The sequence below is a fragment of the Molothrus aeneus genome, chromosome 1 (assembly GCF_037042795.1).
Source record: "Molothrus aeneus isolate 106 chromosome 1, BPBGC_Maene_1.0, whole genome shotgun sequence".
Taxonomy (NCBI): domain Eukaryota; kingdom Metazoa; phylum Chordata; class Aves; order Passeriformes; family Icteridae; genus Molothrus; species Molothrus aeneus.
Genome location: NC_089646.1, coordinates 64,138,134 through 64,162,066, shown reverse-complemented (window position 1 = coordinate 64,162,066; position 23,933 = coordinate 64,138,134). Strand labels below are relative to the sequence as shown.

At 41.2% G+C, this 23,933-nt stretch overlaps 1 protein-coding gene across 1 annotated transcript; it reads right to left on the bottom strand.

Moving 5' to 3' along the window:
• Nucleotides 1–2,307: 2,307 nt before the first annotated feature.
• MYLIP (myosin regulatory light chain interacting protein) lies at nucleotides 2,308–17,817 on the bottom strand. Its single transcript, XM_066545169.1, has 7 exons — nucleotides 17,608–17,817; nucleotides 16,413–16,603; nucleotides 7,342–7,527; nucleotides 6,401–6,598; nucleotides 5,897–6,061; nucleotides 4,045–4,465; nucleotides 2,308–3,702 (listed from the first exon to the last, which is right to left on the bottom strand). The coding sequence occupies exons 1-7, from the start codon at nucleotides 17,692–17,694 to the stop codon at nucleotides 3,613–3,615; spliced, it is 1,338 nt and encodes a 445-aa protein (XP_066401266.1). The 5' UTR covers nucleotides 17,695–17,817; the 3' UTR covers nucleotides 2,308–3,612.
• Nucleotides 17,818–23,933: the final 6,116 nt, after the last annotated feature.

The window sequence follows — 23,933 nt, the reverse complement described above, 5'->3', positions numbered from 1 at the left end:
ATGCTTTTATGGCACTTGGGGAAGAAATCAAAATAATTAAGAAATACAGAAGTCTTCATTCTACAGTTCTTTAGCATTTTAACATTTTGTATGTAGCTTGAAATGAGCAACTATGAGCTGGAGGATGGAGCTGTGCCTTTATAACAGCTGTAGCTTGGAACATCTCAACATGCTGCCTTTGGAGCCCCTCGCCAAGTGAGCTCTCCATAAACAGAGACCTTGGTGCAGCAAGGGGAGGATGAAAGTCAGGGAGATACTGGTGGAAGTCTGGAACCTCAAAGCTCTGTCTTATTAATAACACACAAGTGCAACTATTTCAGTACTTTATCTTCTCCAGATCTCCTACATGGAACCCTCTCCCCACAGGGCTGCTCTTAAATGCTGTTCTGCCCTCAGGAGGTGCATGCCACTAGCAAGGCTCTGGCTCAAATTGACCCAGCAAGTCATGTTGTCTCCCAAGGTGAGTTTTTCCCACGTAGGTAGTTGTGGGGGAAATTTCAGACTATAGCACTTTAAAGTGACATTGCTCACACCCAATGGGATTATAACAGCTGCTCTGCAATTCTGAAGATAAATAAAAACTGAATGTTCCATGTGCTTTCTTGCCAAGTTGTACCAGCTTTGGGTAGCAGATATTGGTACAGGAGCTGACTTACATGTGACACGTGCCAAATGAAGCTTTGTGATCAATGCTCCTGAGGAAGAAGCATAAAGGACACACATTCCAGTTACTCCCACAAAATGTGCTGCTGTTTCCTCATTTTGGATTTTGGGGTTTCCTCCCCACCCACCATCCATTGCAACATTCAAAGCATCTTTGGAGAAGATAGCATTTCAGCAAACAAGACCTGACTTTTTCTGCAGTATGACTAAATGGCATGTGGAGTTCCAAGATTTCCTGTTGTTTCCTTTACACTCTCCACAGCAGTCAGCAGCTCACATGGACATGACACAGGTACTTCTTGCAATAAAGTGTACTCGACCTACAAACATTGAGCAACACAAGTCACAGCAGTGCTGGATGGTTAAGCAAAACTTTCCTAGCAGGGCATGATCAACTACATTTCAAGCAATGCCTCTGAAGAAAGAAGTCTGTGAACAAATCAAAGCTATCCTTGCATTGATTTGCATGAAATTTTTTCTTACATATAAACCAAGTGAGGCTTTTGTATGGATTTACAACACTGCAGAGGTGGGCTGCTGCTCAATTCTCAGAACAGGTAACAATTTTATTTAAAAAACCACAAACCCCCACCGACTGGAGACCCCCTCCCAGCTGCCAAAGTCCATCAGCCTTCACTTGTTGCTGTACACTTTGCATTGCCAAGACAGAACCAGGCTCCCAAGCAGCTTCAGGCACAGCCTGCACCAGGCCAGGCTCCTGCCTGCACTCAAACCTCACAGCTTTCCAACACTAAACAAGGTATGTTTACAGAAGTCATAGGATTTGGCCAAATTCCACCACTGCCATAGAACCGGTTTCAAGCCCTACCTTGATTAGAGTTCTAACTACTGGAATTATTTTTATAAGCAAAGTCTAATTACACAGTCAATTTAATTACAAGGACCTAGAGTTCATGCTTGCCTATTTTAACAGCTTGATCATGTTGCATGCTTTAAATCAGATTTCTGTATTAACATCTATTTATATTAATTTACAACCCATTTCAGCCAACTGCCATAATGGATTAGATGTTACTAACATAATATGGTTGTAATCTGGGCACACAAAGGTTTGCTCAAGTACCACTGTATGCTGGTACAATAGCTGGACAGAGTCTTCTCTGAGCACACTTGTATACCCACTCCTTCCTTTTCATTGCACAGCACAGCCCTGGAAGTGCTGAAGCACCATCTCTCCAACAATGTAAAAGGAGTTAGCAAGTCTGAATAGCTCCAATCAAAACACTGACACCAACACATCTGTAATCAAAAACTTGCTAGACAGGGCTACTGAAACTCCAAGCCTCTACTCTCAAGCTGCATTTTTAAATTTCTCTCATTCCCCTGTAATACACCTCCAGGTATATTGCCCCAGATTTGGGGCAATTTATTGTAGAAAATATTCTTCACAAGGTCAATTTGGAAGGCTATGCTACAGTTTGAATGTGTCAGCTGTTTTAAAGTTCACTGTCTGTAACAAATGTCAATTTTCTTCCCTCCTTTGCATGCACTTGAGAAAACCTCATTACCTCAAACGTGACAAAATATTCAAGACTCTAAACATGAAAATACTGCATTGTGTTTTCAGTTCAGTAATGCCTCAGATGAATATCAGAAGAAAATCAGTCATAGCAATAACACAAAGATTTTTAAAGTCCTTTATTAATCTGAATATAAAAAAGACAGAAGTTGCCTACAATATAGGACAAAGCTCTTGCTTCATGAGGAAACAAAATTTTCTTTACAAAGTGAAAAAATAAATACCCTCTTAGAGTAAGGTTTATATGCTAATGTGTCATAAAAAAGTAGAGTTTTAATATTTTGACAAAATGTCTGTGCAAAGAAACAGATGCATAAACACACATTACTGCTACATTAAGGCAATATGAAAAGTATAGTCAGAGAATTTCAGTAAAGTGACAGTGTACTTTTCTAGCTTTGATTAAGCCAGTATTGCACCCAAACATGATCTCCAGTTCTCTCTGTACCCTGGAGAAGACACTAGGAAACCAGAGCCCAAAATGCCCAAGTAGGGGGTTGGAAATCAAAAACATTTTATTGGGTAAGTAATTTCCTGCTAAAGATGCTAACTGAAGAAAGCATTTAAAATGATACAAAACCCTTAAAGATTACTGGTGCATGTTTAATAGCTTAAAATCAGTCTCCAAAAATAAAGCCAACTTGAAGAGCAGTTGCCTGCAGCTTCCAAGACACCACCAGTCAGAAGTGGACTGTGGTAAAATTGGGAGTACCCTGCCCACTGAGAGCTGTGAATGAACTGCCATAGCAGTGCTTCCACAGGACACTGGCAACCACAAGACTTTCCTGACCCACCCTCAATACTTGAAGATTAACAATCTTGTCCTCCCTTTCCAAAGCTATTCCCTCAGAATTGATTTCTATGTAATAGAATTCTGAGTTAAGCACAGCTGCTTAGTGAAGCCTTGTAACTTCAGTTTAAGAACTAATTTTTTAAAAAGAGATCTCTCCTCTTACAAGCAGTTTACTAAAAGCAGAAGCTATGAGCCTTACTAAACTGGTATGTGTAAAAGCAAGTCTTACTATTAAAATAAACAGTGCAACTGTACTAAAAAGGATTTAGAGCATGTAAAAGAAAAGGCTGTGTTGCTTTTGCCAGGTACATCTGCATGTGTCCACCACACTTCTCCAGGGTTACCAAGCTTAATGGCAACACTGCCGTGCTACAAACTTATGGATCATTCTTTAAAGAACATGAATCAATTACACTTCTACTCTCAGAGAATGTCCCAAACCATTTAGGACATGCTGAACAAAAAATATTTATGTTAAAAAATGCAGTATTTTTTTTTTTTTTTGCTTCTGATCGTAGATAGGTGCCAGAGTGATTGCCTTCTTCACAATCAATGGTAGCATTTCTTATTAGTGCAGTTTGAAGAGTACATGATGCATTTGAAGTGTGTACGTAGATCATATCACAGTCAGATTGAGAAGACTGGTGTGGGTTGGCAAGTACACGTGCTGGACATGCTCTACACGAGATCTGCAAACAGGACACGACTGGAAATAAAAAACATTGGGAAATTAGTTTACTTTGTATTTTGGGAGTCTCTGCACTTCCTGGAGACTTTACATACACAGTAATAGCATTTTTTCCATCATCCCATATTTAATACAGGGTATGGCTGGAAGCATGCAGCTCATTCTTAGCCTCACCACAAATTACATTAGCACATCATTTAGACAGAATGCTCTCTGAAATTAGTTTGCCACAAAAAAATTTTAGTAGTTTTACTAGAACATCAACACAAACATATTAATCCATGACCAACAAATATAAAAAAAAAAAAAAAAACTTTCCACACAAAATAGTAACTCATAACTTAATAGCACTGCATTTACCTGTAACTGGGAAGCACAGGACTTGCAGCAAACTGTGTGGCCACAGGGACAAAAGGTTGAATTTATCTCTTCTTCACAACACACCATACAAAGCATGGACTCCTTCAGCTTGCGCAGCTTCTCTTGCAGGGCTTTTGTTTGTTGGCAGCTGAGACCCTCACAGTTGTCACAGTTCATGCTGCTTTCTGAAGACTTAAGAGGGGAACTTGGTGGGGTTTGATCACTTCTTGAAACAAGATCCACAATGCCAGCATTATAAAGAGCTCGCCTTGCATGATCATAAACTTCTTTTGATGTTCTTTTAATATCAAAGACGTATTTTTTACCAAGATTAATGTTTTCATTCAGAAATAGAGATGCTAGGTGACCCTTTAAGTCTCGACTATACTGCATCATGACAGCACTGGTGACAGTGTCACACCTATAAAGCAACAGGACAAATGCAAACTTGGTCAGTTAATACCAATAGAACAATCCTACAGTAATTTGTTCCCGAAGTTGAAGTAACAGCACTGAAATTAAAGCAAATTAAACCATCTGAGGTAATATTTAAGCTCTTGAATGATCTTTGCATGAAAATTCTCCTTTGAAAAGTGTAAAATGGAAAGTGACAATTACTTTACATCTTCAAAATGTGCAGTGTCTGGTAAAATGGAGTCAGCCTATGAAAGGGACTTAAAAGAATTATGCTAACAAAAAGCAAACAGTTGCTTAATCCACAGTTCAGCCCGGCAACACCTTTTTGCATGGCATTTCCAAATGTTGCCCTAAAGAATTCCAATTAGGAGTCTTTGGCTCTCAATTTTTATCATAGAGTCAAGTAACGTTTTTAACCCAATTTCCACCCAGTACCTTATATGCTAGTATTATGCCATTCTGAAGGGAACCAGTGTAAATGGAGTATAGAGAATTAAGGCATTTCTATTTGCCACTGTGCATTTCAGCTACCCTAACCATGCTTGTCACCTATTTCAGTGATCTAGCTGAATCTTCAGAAGCCTATTAAGGCATATCACTTCTCTAGGCAACACAGGAAGGAAAACACAAACAGATCAGGACTACAGCCTCACAGGGCCCAAGGTCCAAGATCTAAGCTTATAGCCAAATAGTATTGCCAAACTAAAATTCTGCTTAAATTAAAATCAAACTGCAAAGGACAGAAAACTGTAAGCAGATACAAAGATCAAGAAGTAATTGAAATTAGGATGTGGTAGTTAATTTTAAGAAAATACTGCTAAGTGTGTTTGAGAGCTAGTCTTACTGATCAGTGTTGGACACCACATAGGAATGAAAGGGGGTTGAAAAGTTGCCCACCAACATATGAGTATAGCACCCCACCCTCAAAGAACAACAGGACAGAGACAGTGGATAGCTGCTGGCCTGGAGCAAAATCCTGAGCATGTGAGCAAGGACAGAGGAACTGTAAGAAGGTTTGAATATATGGGATGGGAAGGTGGCATACAGATAACCTAACAAATGAAGGAGACAAATAAAGGATCTACACATTCTGAATGACCAGATCTTCCCCACTGCTCTCATTCTCTCTCTTACATAGGAACAAAAAATGTATGTGTTCCTTATTAAGTACCAAGGAACATAAAAAGTTCATACTCTGAAATGCTGTTATTCACAGTGGGAAACTTTTGCTTATTTTTCTTGTTAGTCCCACCCCACAAAATGGAAAGTAGCAAAAACCTGTTCAGCTTCTGGACTTAAGAGGAAAAGAGAGGCTGCAAAGACAATGGAATTTTGGAGACTATTTCCAAAGTGCAGTTAGACTGCTGACTGCTTAAGCACTTAGATCAAACACTGGAGAAGAGCAGCAGCACATGACTCTAGGGGCAATACTGACCTGTAAAATGCATGTGTCTCTGTAATTGCTCTGTAGAGTCCACTTGCTGCCCTTGTACTGATCATCTTAAACAAGAGAACCACACTATTACCAGACTCCTTGGTAACAGTCAGATATACATTCTTTCCAGACTGAGTTGCCATTTGAACAACAGGATAAGCAATCCTATAAATTAATGTCAGAAAAAGAAAGGTTATTTAGTTGTTAAGGATTAGGGCATTTTCCACAAACTATTACAGTGCATTTTTATCAGAAGTTACAATGATTTCTGATGGTAGTCAGCAATACTGATTAAAGATGCTGGCTCAAAAATATATATAAAAATCAAGATTATTAAGGTCACTTCTTTATCTTAATTACAAGCAGGTACTGCCCTCAGACCCTACATCCCAATAGTCACTTCTAGTCATTCTCAGAGCCGTTTTGTGTATTTATGTGAAAACTAGGGGTGTGCTCCATGTTTTTGAAAAATTGATCATGCAAACAGTTCCAGGAAACACATACCTGTTGATTGGACTGAAGTCATCTTTGCAGATGGATATGCCTTCAGGTCCAACACCAATAAGGAGTTTTTGTCCTTCACTATCTCTCACTGAGTGCCACTCTACCCCATAGTTCTCCAGTGTTGTAACAATCTGTAGAATCTGGTATTCAGCAGATGCTTGACTTAGACCTTCTAGCTCCTTGTGCTTTGTAATAATGCTGTTGATAAAAAGATTAAGGATAGGTGAAATAATTCAAGCATCTGCTGTTACTGTCAGCAGCTTTAACATGGGTTTTTAGATGACCTAGTTAAAGAGATTAGTAAATGCTCCTGACCTGCTTTATCTGGCTATAGATTTCCAGCAATTATGAACTGGAAATTGTTGAGAATTACCAAAACATCCTAAGAATGTCAAGGAGAAAATATTGTGCATTTGCTTAGAAATGAAAAAGCTATATGTAATCAAAGTTTTCCAAATAACACCACCAGCCCCAACATATTTCCCTGAGCTACCACTAAGTTTATAGTTAAAGAAAACACTACAGAAAAGTATGACACATAATGTTTCCTGATATTCAGGAGCTATGAAGATGTTTCAGAATTCTGTTTACTTTTCAGAGTAAGGGTACTGAGCCAAATAAATTCCTTCATTCACAAGTACAGGTCTAAGACAGACTTACAATTTAAATACCCTGCTCCAGATACTTAAATATATCTGTATTTCCTCACCTACCAGACTTTTCCTAAGAAAAAACCAACCAACCAGCCAAAAAAATCACCTCATAACTGAGTTTAAAAATTTACCTGAATCAGAACATCAAACCTTCAGGTTGGAGATTTTGAACTCCAAAGCTATTACTGTAAAATTATTCATTTACACTATATCACCAGCAATTAAATGCATAACAAAATCTTCTGCTGTTGGTCTCCAAAAAGGAAACTAGATCATTGTGCTTTTTACCTCTCCAAAATGGTAGTGGTGAGCTCTTTTGCACACAACTCCTCATAATTGTACTTGGCAGTGTTCTGGTTATAATCTCCAAACTTCATCTGTGCCAACAATGCACTAAGTTCAATTGCATGCTCTGAAGAACACTGAAGATTACCAGCAAGAAGATCTTCTTTTATATGCAAGAAAAACATATGCCTGCAACACAATCAGAAACATTTGCTCACACAAAGTGTTACATGATATCTGTAATCAAGACATGTAACAAGTAACATCTCAGCTGTTTGGTAATCAAGAATTTGCAATGAATGCACCAAGGAGATGAAGCCTGGCATGAGGCAAAGAAAAGGGCCTCCATCTTATTCATTACTTACTGTTAAACATGAAGCTACAACTGAAAGTGGCATCTAAAATCACTACTAAAAGAAAAGAGCACTTCACCATCATCCTGAATATCTCAAGAATAAGAACTGCTTTAACTCCTAAGGCCACTTAGTAATTTCAATTTAGTGAGTAAAGTATCAATGAAAGATTTAAATTCGTCTCCCATGTTTACATTTTTGTTGTGATTTACAAGTTATTCTTCATTTCACAAAAGCAAATTTGGGAAAAGCATCTGAAAATATTCACACTTCTGTTATGCAAGAGGGGAAGCCGTACTCTCTCTGCACACTGGAAATGCCCCTGCCACTACAGCCATGGTGTTTTTGCCAACAACAGGATTAACAGAGTAACTTGAAATACCTGAAAAGGCATTGGGGAATGAAATAGAAAAACAGCTATGGTGTAAGCTTTTGTCAGACCAACCTTTGCACTAGAGACCAAGACAGGTTTGACAGCTTGTTGAAAACTCAAAAAGCTGCTCTTAATTATCTAATAGGTTACTTGACAGACAAATCAACATTTTCACCAACATTAACAGCAGCATGTCATAATCCCCTATGGGTTGGCCTAACTTCTATAGATCATCCTTGTTTTCCTTCAGGGGACACAATATAAATTTTTTATCATTTAAGGCTCAATGTATGTATGGAAGCCAGATGGAGTATTATGTATCACAGAGTTATGTATCACAGAAAAAAATCTTTCAATAAATGAAGCCTAGCACCCACAGGGATGTGTCTTGGCTTCCACAGGAACACGACATTTACTCTTCTAAAATGAAGTCAAAGCTACTTTTAAGAAAAGCTTTACTGAAGCTCTGTATTTAGCCTCTCATCACTGAAGATGAAGATGCTAATAAGTGATGAGCTTTCCTTCCAACTGGTATTTTGAACCTTACATATATTCTGTTGTAGCATTCTATAATTCCTCTGTACAACAAGGCAAATCGGACTTTTTCAGAATTATGAGCAAATACAGAACTCACAAAAGTTGAGTTCTTTCTTAGCTCTACTGGTAAATGTTGCAACTGAGAAAATACCAGCCCAAAAGAAGCCTCATATCCACAATTTTTTGAATCGGGACAAAACAGATTTGGTATTAAATTATCCTGTAAGCTTTCCTACAGTCCACTTCCTGCAAGGATTCACAGCTCCAACACTTCCCCTTGCAAACCATTTGTCATGCTACGGCATCATGCAAGTTGTGATACAAGTGCTTCATCGCATCACTCTCAAGTCTAAACATCAACCCACACCCTTCAGCAGTTCTAGAGGGGGGTCTGGTGAAAGCCAATGTCCTCACACTGTGCAGGACACAACTTTGAGTGACAAGGGGACCAGACCTTCAGACAAAGTTGTGTCCACTGTCAGCAAGTTATTCCTTCTTTAGGCTTTTTTTTTTTGAGAGGGAGTCAAACCTCTGCTCCCATGTGTTTCTCCTACCTTGCAGAGTCACAACTTTTTGAGCTTGGGGCCCAGGAGGGCATATCTGTGGCCTTTTAAGATTATTTAGTTGTACAGACTCATTTTTGTGCTCAGTGCATAAATTTAAAGAATTCAGTATAAATTAGGAAAACACTAGAGCCAAAATAAATTAAAATAGTAGGCCTTTCCCTAACTCTAATCAACATTTCATAAAATAAACAGCTTCTCATGCACTCTTGATCCTCTGACAATTCTAGAACAGGATTTCCAGTCATTTTAAGTACTAATTAAACAATTTCAAAGAAAGATCAGACATTTTTTTCTCATTAGCTAAAACACATTTACAACTACCACACCCAAAATATTGCATCTTCAGGGTTTTTTTCATATGACAGCACTGACTACACAGGGTAAAGTCAAGAGTTCTCCTCTTGCTGGGAAGAGTTTATTGACACCTCAAGGGGAGCTGGAAACCAAAATATTGCTCCTGCAAATACAGATGAATTACAGAAACAGATACAGCAGATGCATGGCTTGTCACATTCCATTACTACAAAGCCAGTAATGGCACAGGAAGACAAATGGGTTTAAAGCACAATGTGAAGTAGCATCACATCAGCTAATGTGCAGTAACTTCCCTTAACTGGCTCACATCACATAAGGGAAAACATCCCACAAATACTCAGCTACTTTGCAATTTTTTGATAAGTAGAACAAACAGCACATATAAAGGACGGTTATTGCAAAGTAACTAGCTATGCAAATTCAGTCCATCTGCACCTAAATAACCTAAACTGCACCCATAACAGGACAGTGAATGACTTCACACTGACCTGTTAGAGCAGATGGCCTGAACCAAAGGCAGCACAGAATTTGCTACCTGAACTTTTTTTATGTGTGTGTGTGTTGGTGGGATTGTTTGTTTGTTCTTGGAGGTTTTTTGTTTGTTTAGACTCTAAGCGTGTTTGATGAAGAAAAGGCATTTATCTAGAAACTGAAAGACAGTGAGGGTTACGAACATATCAGAAAAAGTGGTTTAGATTAGCCCATCCTGCTGCAGAGTGCACTCCTTCAAAGTTATACTAATACTGACTGTAAAATCATTCCTCTTCAAAGGTCTAAAACATGACACTAGCCATAATCTGATAACAAACACAGACTTAATTGCTTTTAACACTAAACTAAACAAAGTCTTTTGATCCTTAAAGAAAAAGACCTAAGAATGTGATTTTATTGCTGAATACAGTCAAGCAAAAAGCATCAGGATCCTTGATGCAGTTCCTTATCTAATTCTGCAAATTCTAAAGGACCCATTAGACTGTCTTGTAGAAAACCTGCTTTTATCACAGATACTATTAGTTACAAGAAAGGATTTTGTAAGTTTTTGTAAATTAGACTGTGACCTAATCACTTCATACACAATCCACCATCCTGTCTCTCTTTTGGAACCTTTAGATATGATTAAAAAAAATTAAGACTTTTCTCACCTCTGAAGATAATCAGGTTGTACAGTAAAAAAGATAGATTTTTTCCAAGGAATTATTTCAGCACTAGTATTTTAGACTTAAAGGAGTTCTTACCTAGCAAGTTTTAGAACAATGAGCTGTTAAAACTAAAAACTAGACTGTTTTTACATTCCCTAAAGGTTGCATTTCCAGCATTGCTGGTAGAAAATCTAAAGTTTGTCCACCATATAAGAAATGAAATGTTTTTGTTTCTGCATCATTCACACTTCAGTTGGACTTGATACATTAATATTACATGTTACAAATTTGAGAAGTGAAGTCAGACCAAAGGTATGCCTGACTGTTCCTACCCCCCCGCCCCCGCCCCAACAATCCCTTAGCACATTCTGCAGCTTTTTACTACCCTCGCCAAGGGTTCATTTAGTCTTTAAATCTCCACAACTCTGAACTTTGCCCATCAATTGTTGTGACTCCTAGTCATCCTAACACCTGCCAGACATGTTGGGACATTGATCAACCAGTGGCAACTTTAAGGACAAACAGAACTTCCCGTGGCACTTATAGCCCAAGTTCTCCATACGTGACAGCATCAGCACAAAAGACTGTGTGTAACCCAAAATAGCCTTTTCTGCCCCTCTGAACCCCATGCTACCTAGACATACCTGTGCATTCAATTGTGGAACATTTTCCTCTGAGTTTGGCAGCTCAAAACACTACGTAAGCATACTGACTAGAGGGCAACACATTAAGTTTGCCAAAGCTACACTCCCATCAGTCACTGCCCAGACAGATTTCTTCCTTTCCAAAAGAACAAAGGGCAGCTTTACAATTAGAACAAGACCAGATTTTCTTCAAGCACTAGCTACACTGGTGATTTTATATTCATTTTGCATCCTTATTTTTGGATCCATGTTCTGCATATAATTTAAGATTTATGTACATACAAAACAGTAAAATCGAATGTGGTGTGATTAATGTATTGCAGTTGGATGTAAATAATTTGATACAAAAACTGTAGAAAGGGGAGGCTGCAAGATTTCAGCAGATGGTCCATTTCACAAAAATGTATAGCTATCAAACCAAAGCCACATACCCAGATATCAATCGCATTAATTGCTTTTTGCCTCCCTCTGAAGCAATTTATGCAAGCTGACAATACTGAATACTGCTACCAGAAACAGACATCAGTACTTCACTACAATGGAATTCCAAGAGGGGGCAAATCACCTAGATAGTGTTCATCCAAATGAACTGGCAGTAACAACTCCACAAAAAAATACTATAAAAAGTACATGTAACACAAGATCATATTTTCTTTTGTAACTCATTGAAGACAATTATGTGCATTAGGAATCAAGGCTCTGCACTACTACTAGTAGTTTCTACTAATATTTTTTAATCAAGACAAGGGAAACAGAGCAAATAGGTAGCTAAAAAATTTAAGCTCTATATTTAACTGTCAGTGGAGGAAGTGACAAACCCCAATCCTTTACCAAAGAGGTGTCTGCATATGACTAATGACCTCTAGAAGCATAGCCAAAAGACCTCATTCTCTTGCCAGACTACTACTGGCAAGAATCTTGGCATACCTCCCAAGGAACTACACCTGTTCTCTTTGGGGTTGATGCTCTTTCCTACTGTGCAGTACATTTACTGCTCTGTAGTCTAAAATCAAAATTAAGAGGGATGATTGTTCTCCCTAAAAATATATTGATAAAGATTTCTAAATCTATAGAAAATAGAACAATTCTGTTTTTAAAAGCAGACAAGGCCACCCTACCTTAAAAAAGGCAATGTTTTTCTCTTTCTTTATGCTCCTCATTATCTATGTTCTTCATTGCTCATAACAGACTGGATAAAAGGTTACCACCAGCAATTAACTCTGACTTAGACAAACAGATCCATTAAACTCACCCCAGTGTCAATCACACATGCTTTGATGGCCTTGTAACAAAGGTCACACCACTGCTGCGCTGGCTACCTAATGTTACAGGACAAAAAGCAAGAAAACCATCCTGTTGCATGTATCTGACTCCTCAACAGATCTAAAGCCACTCTTATTTTTAACTAGTTCATCAATACAACTGGACAAAATACAGCAAAAATTGTACTTTGAAAGTATAATTCAAATACTGGCAAACATCACACAACTTTTTAACAACCTCAAAAACAATAATTGCCACTTTCAAGGTTGGCAAAACACAGCTCTTTTGAACGCTTCATGATACTATGTGGCTCGCTAGAATTTAACATATTTGTAGCTTACATGTGAACATTTGACTTTCAGTCGTGCTACACAAGACAAGTAATGCTAAATTTAAAACCTAACCCCATCATTCTCCCAGACTGCTGCCGGGCACCATGGGTACAAGTTTCCAGACTCCTGTGCTCCACGTTCCACAGCAGCCTGTGGCCGATGCCCGGAGCTCTCTGCCCAGGGCAGGGGTTGCGGTATCTCAAACCAGAGCGGGCTCCCGGGCCGTGGCCACTCCCGCTCCCTGCCCCCGGACACCCGCACCGCTCCTGGGCACCTCCTCCGGCCCCACCCCCGGCAAAAAGTCTCCTGAAAATTCCGATTAGCGAAGTATAATCCTTTCTCTAAGCCCCAGCTCCTTACTTCAATTCAACACTTCCCAACATCTGATACATGAACCACACAACAGTCATTCAGTAAAGGAGTGAAAAGTAGGTTTGCTTTTTTTCCACCCCTAACTGTTGCACGACCTATCAAAGAAATACAAAACAGTGAAAATGAACAAGACACAAGCCAGAGTTATGATCTCGATCTTGGGCCATCACATGTGTCTTTAAGCAAAGAGGTAACAATCCTTTTCAAGCCAGTGTGATTTTCCATGCTAAAGAAAACTTATAGCTAGCTCTTCAAACTCCTCTAAAGCAGCACACTCTTCACATCTCAGACTTGTCTGTAAATCTCTGACAGAAGCAGATTAAATTTGAATGACATTCTTACACTGAAGCACTTTTATTCCACTGAAAACAAGTCTAAACTATCAAATCTTGTGGTGCAGTTCAGTACCAGGTAGTCAAATAAAAAACCTAAAAGTTGAGATCCAAAGAAGAATAAACTGCTTTTAACCCTGTTGTAAAAAAAGTGCAGTAGAAAGGGTTTCTCCACACACTTCTCAGATTCCCAAAACACTTAGTGAACGTGGTTTGTTGCCACAGTGGTGAGAGGTAAAAAATTATAACCAGCTCTGTCTTTGTGCTCTGTAGCAAGAAGGCTGCCTTGTACAAGAATATTAAAATTGGCTGCAATCTTCCTCTGGGCTGATAAAGATAACAGAAGCAGAGGCAGACGTTCTGTTGCCAGATCGGCTTTCACAGCATGTAGAAACCTGAACATTAAATTGCTACAAACAAACATACACCTGAGTTTTAAACTCCAGTGCAAGGCAAGGGTCTCCAATGAAGCACTGACACTGGGGTTGGCAAAGGTTCCTAAGTATACAGAAAAAAACCTCTGCTTTTTCATTCAGTCATAACGCTTGCCATTATAATCATGATGAAGCACATCAAAATTTAGAATTACTTGCAGCTTCTCAGATTTCAAAAGCGGTCTCAACATGCATCTAATTTATATGTAAAAACAGGATCAGAAGCTGCAAGCTAAAGACTGGAAAACTTGCCCAGCATTCTTCACACACGGGACCATAAGGCAACAGCTCTGCCAGAAACACCCATACATCAAATATGGACACAACAGCTAAAGGAAACTAAGGATACCCATCACTTTCCTCATCAAGACTTTGCAGATAAAGATAAAACAATGTGTCAGTTTTAACTGTACAGCTAATCCTTGCAATTCTATGATATACTTATTGATTTTTAAGTTTGGCAACAGGTTTACAAGTTTTTAATCTTCTCCTTCATGTTTACACACAAACTAAGAATGAATTCACATTTACATGCATATGTAAATCCTCAAGCAGACCTAAGTAGGAAAAAAAGCCGCTCTACTAAAACTCAGTGTCAACAATCCAGGAGAATAGACATTTACCACAGGCACTGGAATTCTAGGCCTGCTACATGTGCACTACTGGGCTTACACAACTAAAAGGCAGTTATTACAACTTGACATAAAACTTGTATTTGGTTTTAATATATCTCTTCTGGTGCCTAAGCCCGGGTTAATTTTTAAATTGTTTGTTAAAAATATTAGTTTCAGAACAGTCTTAACACATAAAAGAAAACTTGCCCCACCTACATCCTTTTAAGTCATCTTTACAGTGCAGAAATACTTGCTGCTTTGATGTAGGTGTATAAACTCTTACATTTTAGCTACACAAGCCAGTATTTGAGGCCCTTGGGGCATGTTTCACCAGTTCAACCTCTCTACTAACTTCCACCTCCTGCCAGGTCTTGCATTGACAGTGTTGAAGGCAGGAACACAGACATCTGTAAAAGCCTTGTGAAGTTGAACAAGCATTCATCAATGATAGCATAAAAATGCCACTTGGAGGTATCCTCAGATTTTCACCCTGATTTGCTTTGTGAGCAGAGACACATCTGACATGCTCAGGGTAATCTCTTCCGCCTCATCAGGTATGAAATTGTGTGGCTCCTTTTGTTCAACTCAAATCCCATTTGTTATTTGATTTTACACTTAACCAAGAATATTTAAATAAGAGTTTATTTAAGGAAATATACTCCACCATATGCCATGGATAGCAGAAAATATTTCCTAAATAAAGTCTATCAGAACTGGAATTCAGTTTAAATGCATTTGCCTAACTGAAACTATTATCCAGGACAACCACGGTCTACCACCACAGCATTCTGAAAACTTCAACCATATTGATGAGCTGGAACTACTGTCCCTCAAAAGCCTCCCCTACACATTAGATCAAAAAATAAATTCAAAACCTTTTTCCTATGAAATAAACATCAAATCAGAATGTCAGCCTCTGACCAAGTTCTTTAGACATTCTGTGCAAAGGCACCATGTTGTACTCATGGTCTTAATTCTGAAAGTACTAAGTTAATGATTCTGAGAGTAACAAGTTCAGGTGACTAGTGAAAATGGGTTTTGGCATTATCATACAGACACTAGATTTCAATTGGTCCCATTCATATTAACTGTACTATCCAAAACTAACAGGAAAAAGTAGCTGGAAGGTCAGCATTAAATACACATGTGTACAGCATTCTTTAAAGATAATTTCATTGCAATTCATGTGGTAATCAAACTCAAGGAGTAAAAGCAAGTGTTCCCTACTAATTTTAGATGACTATTCCTTCTGATTTACTAACAGTAGGACAATTTAGTTAAGAGGACTTGCCACAGAAGCAGCCAGACAGCTGTTTCTTTTGTAGCCTCTAAGGGCCTGTAGCTATATGAAAGTTAATGTAACATAATACCAGACTAAAAGGAATTCAGCAAGTTTTTTTGCACTGTGGGAGGAATTATTTCCTGCCTTTCTGTACTAGCGGTTCAGAATGACCTAGAGTAACACCACAGAACAGAGGTTACTATCGGACACAAAAATACCATATAAAAAGTTTGCTAATGTAACTTAGTTTCTTCCAGTTCCAGCACTAAGTGCTCAAAAAATTACACTCATTGCTTACTGGCAGCTACATGAAGCTTAATGTTGCCAATTTAATTAAATTTTTTCTTAAAAAAAAGCAATAAACTTCAAAAACACTAAGATTTTAAAACTACATAGAAAAGTCAAGCAAAATTACCATATGATAAAAAAATATAACCCAGCATGTAATTAGTTTTGTAAGTTACAGAAACTGGAAACAAAATATTAAATTAAATGTGCTTACAACCATATTTACTCACCTTGTCTGTTCCTGTAAGATAAGATGTGGCTCAACAAAAAACTTGACTCTCAGTTTCAATCGATAAGGGGCTAAACCATCCATCTGCTGGGAGATCCTGTTCCTCAAATTCAGCCATAGATTCTCCCCTTTGCTGCCAGTGAACTGCAGTCCAAAATAATCAACTTCTATAATCCCCAACCTTCTGCAAACCTGAAAGAATAAGATTCTTTACAATTAGGCTACATGACAATGAAAAGTAACATCTGAAGTGGTCTTTTAGACTGCTCACTTAAAACGCACACACAAAATCCTGCTGTTAGCACCTTCATACAAAGGCTTAATCACTCGGATTTTAGGTTGCATACAAAACAGCTCAGAAAAAAACACCAGGCATGAACTAGGAATTTCTCCACTAGCCAAAATACACAGGAGCTTCCACGGTCAAATTTCACCCTCAGGACAGACACTTCAGAGGGTCAGCGGATTTCCACAAGAGAAGACTATCTGCTCCTCAACATCGTAGCCAACAGCACTTGCTGGGCAAGGAGGAGTGACGAAGTACAGTCACCCACAAGTTTTATTTAGGTGCCAGCAGCAGACCGGACTGTCCGTCTGTCTCCCCCCAGCATCCCCACGGCAGCCACCGCAGACACAGCCAGGCGGTGGTGACGGAAAGGCGAGAATGCACCTGGACGGCGGCTCCAGCCCGCTCGGCCCCGGATGGAGAGGGTTGGATGCAGTGGGTGCTACATCCCCCGCCTGCGGCCCCACTCCTGTCCCCTCCCGGGGACGCTTCCAGCGGGATTCAGCGGCGAGGCCCGGGCCTGCGCTTCCCACGGGAGAGGGGCTGGAGAGCCCCGTGGCGTGGGATGCAGCACCTTCTGCATTCAACATGGAGAAACGGTTGGGAAAAAAAAAAGAAAAAACCGGAAAATAAAAATAAGAAACCAAAACCGTAAGAGAAGCGGGGAGACGGCGGCGCTCCCCGCCCCCACCGCCGCGGCCGCCCCCGCACGGCCCAGCCCCGCGCCACCGCCGCCCCTCGCCTGGCGCCCGGGCCCCGCCGCGGTGAGAGGGGGGCGGGCTGCCAGGGGAGCCGTGCGGCCGCCGGGCACCAGGGCTCGGCGCTGCCCCGTGGTCGCCGCTGCGCCCGTCACAGCCCTCGCCCCGAGCGCTGGCGCCCGGCGGGCGGGCGGCGGGGAAAAGCCCCTCACCTGGTTGAGGCAGTCCTCGCCGTTGGCTTTCGCCTCTACCTCCACCTCCATCACCACCGCGTCCGGCCTGGTCACATAGCACAGCATGGTTGGGAACAGGCGGTTCCGCTGCTGCCGCCACGGACACCCGGAGCGGCCGCTGCCGCCACGGGCTGAGCCCCGCACGCGTCGCCCGCCGCCGCCCACGCCCGGACCCCGGCAACACCCGTCCCGTGCCCCTCGCCGCCTGCGGGCCGCCAGCGCCGCTCCCTCGTTATGTACCCTCTGCTGCCCCGCCCCGCCCGGGCCCGCACCTGCAGACCAATCAGAGGACGCCTCTCATGGCTGCGGGCCTCCGCCGCCGCCAATCAGTGCCGCCATGGCCGCGCGGGCCTGTGTTGTGCTCGCTCTCTGGCGCCCCCCGCCGTGCCCGCAGGGTCGCGGGGCGCGCTGGGGCCGCTGGCGGGGCTCCCTCAGCCTCCTTCAGCCCCCCTCAGCCCCCGTCAGCCTTGCTCAGCCCCCCTCAGCCCCCCTCAGCCCCCCTCACCCTCCCTCAGCCTCCCTCAACCTCCCTCAGCTGCCACGGCCCGGAGCTGCTCACCCTGGCATTGTGTCCACTTAAATGAAAGCAAGGTGTGCTCTTCCAAGTGCAGGTGGGGACCAAGCCTGCTGGGCAGGGACAATCTGTGATCCATGTGAGAAGAGGGCAGCCATGGGCTGTATGACAACCAAATACTGCCTTCACAGGATCACAGGATTGGTTAGGTTAGAAAAGACCTTTGAGATCGTTGAGTCCCACCTATGATGCACCATGTCAACTACTAGACTATGGCACCGAGTGTCATGTTGAGTCCTTCCTGCAAACACCTGCGGGGGCAGTGTCTCCACCACCTCTCTGGACAGCCCATTCCAATGTCTAATCCCCTTTTCTGTGAATAAATTATTTCTAATTTCCAAACTAAACTTCCCCTGGTGCAGCTTGAGACTATGTCCTCTTGTCCCATTGCTGGTTGGTATAAGAGGCTGCTCCCCACCTGGCTACACCCTCCTTTCAGGGCACTGTAGAAAGCGATAAAGTCCCCCTGAGCTCTGGCTCATGTCTCAGCTTTCAAACACTCCTTTTTTGTTAAATGCAAGATAAAATTCAAATTGATGTTCTCATTCCCATACTCTCTTTGGCCTCTTCAAGTCTGTGTTATGAAGAATGCAAAACCCTGAGGAAGATGGAAATTTGAAGAATGACCAGTCAAGCTCTGTCACGGCCTCCATGCACCACCATGCCAAGGGATGCTGGAGATTTTACACTCGTTAGACTCTGTAGACATGAATCTCATAGGTGATTCCTAACCAGGGGAAGAACACTTGCTCCAGGCAAGCCCTTGGAATTATGTGTTTGTCAAGCATACAAAGTGCATAAAGTGGTTTATGGCTGCTTTAACAATGTAAATTGAAACAACAGGGAGGACTAAGTACAAAATGCACGCTGTGTGTGTTGCCCAAGAGAAGTGTAGATCAAAGACATACTGAGCAGTGCAGTGGTGAGGAACAAGTAGGCTGTCACCAGGCAGAAGACTGTAAGATATTTCAGCTTTTTCTCTCAGACAGTGCCCAAAGGGTCGCAGTGGGCACTTGTCACACAAGCTGTCTCCTGTGTGCAAACAAAGTAGCTGAACAAGTAGCTGTGACAGGAAATGGGGATCTGGAAATAGAGTGAAGTATAATAGGAAGAAGAACAAACCACAGCACTAATGCAAGGTCACCACAGGGCTGAATATTAGCTTGTTCACATGTGTATGGGTCACTTGCTTCTGTTTCACAATTTCTGCTTTGCTTGTCAGGGTTGCTAGTATTTTCCATTTTTAACAAAAAAAAAAAAAGCTCAGAACTGATGCTTATTCTGCTGGGAACTCTTGTACACAAGGTATATGGAGCTTGATCCATTTTGTTCATGTGAACTCTAGAAGACCTCTCAGTTCTGAACCAGGCAGAACAGTAGGAGACAAATAAGGGTCAGGACACAAGATGTCAAACCTGAGTGGTGCTACATTTCACCTGCACACTTCCTACCTCAGATTTTCCTGCTCGGGTCTAGAGTGTTTAATTTGAAGAACTTACAGTCTTAAAGGACCAGATTCATAGAGTGGAGGGTTGAAAAAGGGAAGTAATATGAAAGAAAGATGAACAAAATTGCGAAATTAATTGCATCTTGACTCTGTGATTTTCTGATGGAAAAAACCCAAACTCTTTTGGAAAGGCTTAATTATAAGGGGATTAGCTACTAACACAAAATTACAAAGTATTTTAGTATGGGGAAAAAGCCTGTAGTTTCCACTTCTTGTTTATTTTTTGTTGGAGTGGATGCAGGAAATTAGATTTTGGTTCTATTTTAGTTTTACTTCTACATATTGTGGTGTTGTGGTATTTTGTGTCATTTTGATTTTCCAGTCATAATCAAAAAAGTCCTAGATGTGTTATGAAGAAACACCAAAACTGCCACAATGACTCATGCCATTAGTGCTCTGATATCCTCTCCCTGACAGTAGCTCATATCAGATGTCACAGAAGAAGGTGCAAAAATGTTTGTACAATTGTGAGATAATAATGTGCTTGTATATTTTCTCTAACACTAAACAGTTAAAGCTGGCCTATACCTGATAGATGAGCCTTTACTTTTTTATACATTTTTCTTGTGTGGCAGAAATCAGTTCACTTTATGCTGGGCGTTGTCCAGACAAAGAGAAACTTACCCTTTCTCTATGTATTAATATCCATCCTGTGTTTTCCTTTTATCTGACTTAATGTAAATGCGGGTGTTCTTATTATGTCTGTAAAAGAGTTATCCTGCTTTGAAATCTGCTAAACTGTAAGCCACAAAAATAGCTTGTGGCAGTAAGTTGCGTAGATTGGTTAAGCCCTGTGTAAAACAAGCATTTTTTTTTGAGGGTGTAATCTGGACACTGCTGTCACAGAAATACATTTCACTTTGCAGTCTCTCTGTGATATTTTATTCATGCCATACAGAAGAGAGTAAAGGACCAAGCCCTGTCTTTGCACACAGGAGACAGCTCGTGTGACAAGTGCCCGCTGCAGCCCTTTGGGCACTGTCTGAGAGAAAAAGCAGAAATATCTTACAGTCTTCTGCCTGGTGTCTTTGATAAATTATCAACACTCAGTGAGCTACACTGTCAAACTGCTCATAGCATGGATGTTCACCTTTTGTGTATCATAAAAGAGCAATGTTTATCAACATGTCATCTCAGTGCTGTATTTCACAAAATGATGTGTGCTGTATGACATAGATCTCTATGGTGGGTCAGCCTTTTGCTGTGGTGTCAGTTTGAGCCTAAGTGATTCACCTTATATACATTTATGTATTTACATTTCTTTGCCTAACACTGGTTGATCATTTTTGCTAAATGTCATCTATCTATAAGGTTCATTATTTGTCACATCCTGCTTCAAATATAGTGCCTCCTTGTCTTTGACACTTGAATGGAAATCCTGTGAAAAGCCTAATTGCTAGGAGAAGGGAAATAATGATTTCTAGACCTTTGAATTTAGTTCTCATCATGACAAGATTGACCATAGTTTCCAAACAACACTCATGCCTCTTGTACAGATTTTTATTCTCAAGGCTTCCCAGGTGGTTTCCTCCAACCTATTGTCATGATACTCCATCTTGTGAGGAATTCAGTAGCGTGGCTGTGGTCTCTTTACCCAGACATTTATGCAAGATCTTAGAAAAGATCCTCAGTTGTTGCTTATTGTCCATGGTGTTGACTATGATCAAGTTCAGGATTTATTGCCACAGAAAGCCAGGGTAAAAGGTTCAAAATGCTCAGTTGCTGCTGGTGCTCAGGATGAGGCTTCATCAAGTATTTAGAAGTTCCTATCATTTATCTTTGCTGATCTTTGCTGTTCATTCGTGGCAGTCACATTAAAGGCATGAATGAAGTGCTCAGCTCTTGGTGCCAAAGGTGTGCTCTGCTGACTGAGGGAGACAATAACCCAGACAAATGATGAGCTTCTGTAGGCCTACATAGAAGAGGCCTGCCCCTCTCTAGGAAAGCTAAGCACCGACAGACTTCTCACAGTGCTGGTGGTGTGTGGTGTCTTTTGTACTAGCAAGAATGAATGGCTGCATGAGAAAGTATTTCTAATTGGAATCCCAGTTTGTTGTAGTTGAGACAGTCATAATACAAAACAACACTCCATTTTCAGAAGGCTTCAAACCCAATTTTATTACAGCATGCATGCTTTGTATACATTCTTACAAAACTCATAAGTTTACACTTTACTCATTGGTTAGGAAAGACAAACAAAGTGCTTCTTGGAATAGACAGTTACAAGTTTCTCTTATTTATCCTTCTTTCTTTCTTGGTTTCTATGTCAACAACCTTGGTAGAGAATTCTTTCAGGGGTAAACATGGATCCTCTTATCAAACTTCTCTCTGGCTCACAGAAGTTGCTGTAAAACCTCTTCCACATCAGTTTATATAACAATCACAAGCAGTATGATGATGTAGATTCTGGGTTTCTGTTTCCCTACTTTTGTCCTTGGTATATGCTCTCCTGTTCTTATTTGTTGTTGTCTAACTTTTTTTGGCTTAAATAAGAGATATTAGGTAGGTTTAAATACTAATAGGGTTTGTTAGGCTACTGACAGATTGATTGGTTGCCACCACAGGAGAGTCGTGAAAGGCCCATTTTTGCAAGCCCAAAGGAGCACAGTGGCAATGGCAGATAACAAAGCAAAGTAAGGACTAAGGGGAAAGGACACCCTCTCTGGTCCCCTCCCAGGGCTGGCCCAGAAGAGGCTCAGCCATGATATCCATGTATGAAATCTATCCATCCATCTATGTGTGATGGGAAGCAGCTTTCCAGGTTACTAAGGGGACATGCTAGCTGGAGTTGTGGGACACATAACATGGTGCAGGTCAAGAGCTTCTGGGGATTGCACAGAATTCATCACAGGTATTCAGAGGAGAAATCAAAAGCAGGACAAGGTAGAGGTTTAAGAGATTGGGTCACTAACAAGTGTGGAATAAGGGAATAAACAAGTTCACCTGTGTGGAGAGTTGTCTGGTTGTGCTGTGCCCTGCTCCTGACCAGCACAATCTGTCTTCTCTCTTCAATAACTCCACCTTCAACTGCTTTCCAGTAAGGGGCTCTTTATTCCCTATGTATATGGGGGTTGATGAGGTTGTTTGTGGTGCAGCAGCTGGTGCAATTGTGGGGGCAGGGATGGGTTTGGAGATCTCTGAGGGCCACCTCTGGGTGGGGAATGGCTGCTGGTGTCTAGGGGCAAGAGCACAGGAAGGGGACTACAGGGACCAGGGAATTCCCCAACAGCTCTGGGTGTATGTGTGTGACGAGGGTTTGTACCAGCAGCAGGAGTGGGGCTGTGGCTTTGAGAGCTTGTACATCCAGGTGGCAGTAAACGGGGAGACCAGGATGCAGGAGCAGCTGCTGGACACACCAAAGTCTTCTGCTGGAAGGCTCCATCTTGTAGCTGTGTATATATACTGCCAGTTAAGGGCCTCTGTTCTCCTCAGCTAGAGCAGACAGCAGGATGAGGCTGGTGGTGCTGTCAGTGTTGGTGTGAGCGATCTGTGTGTCTTTACACAATCTGTACGGCCAGCAGTGCATATATGTGTATTTTGTGCCGTATGCATGTGCTCTGTGTGTGTCAGCTGGGAATACATGTTCAGCCTCATTACAGTTTAGAGGATGTGGAGTGGCAGCAGTCTTGCCTCTGTCAGGCTGCTGAAATAGGTATTTTCCACTAACACAAATCCTTAGGGAAAAGAACTGGAAACACACATCATACCATTGCTATTTTAGTCCTATTTTTTTTGTTTGTTTGTTTGGTGTTTTTTGTTGTTGTTGTTGTTGTTGTTGTTATTTTTTCTGGCCATCTCTTTGTATTCTGTATCAAATTGAGTAACCACAGACCAGGTCAGCACAAATGCAGTTTAGGATGATTTGAAATGAAACTGAGCGGGATCATATGATTGTACTCAGTGTCTTCTGCTGTCTCCTCCCAGGGTAAAATTGCTTTGTGCATGAACACAACAGTAGTGTCTGTCCTCCTTCTTGTCACTGTCAAGAGTGCTGGTCATGTTGCAAATGCGCATCACTCACGTGGATGACGATTTTCTGACTGAAGCATGGAGAGAGACATAAATCTGAGAGGCTATTCTGACAGTGATGGTTGCTTAGGGGAAACACCATAATCCATCCATAAACACACAAACATATTTTTTTTTCCTACCTAAAATACTCTTTTAGTGTTTGCACATGCATCATGCCTTTGCCTGAACTTTTTGAAAAATATTCCTCTGCTC

Bases quoted from the DNA above. Each gene is read 5' to 3' on its own strand.
- MYLIP (XM_066545169.1), bottom strand. From the start codon at position 17,694: ATGCTGTGCTATGTGACCAGGCCGGACGCGGTGGTGATGGAGGTGGAG. The intron at 7,528-16,412 runs GTGAGTAAATAT...ATTGTGTTGCAG, and splicing joins ATCTTACAGGAACAGACAAG to GCATATGTTTTTCTTGCATA. The intron at 6,062-6,400 runs GTATGTGTTTCC...ATTAATTTATAG, and splicing joins GACTTCAGTCCAATCAACAG to GATTGCTTATCCTGTTGTTC.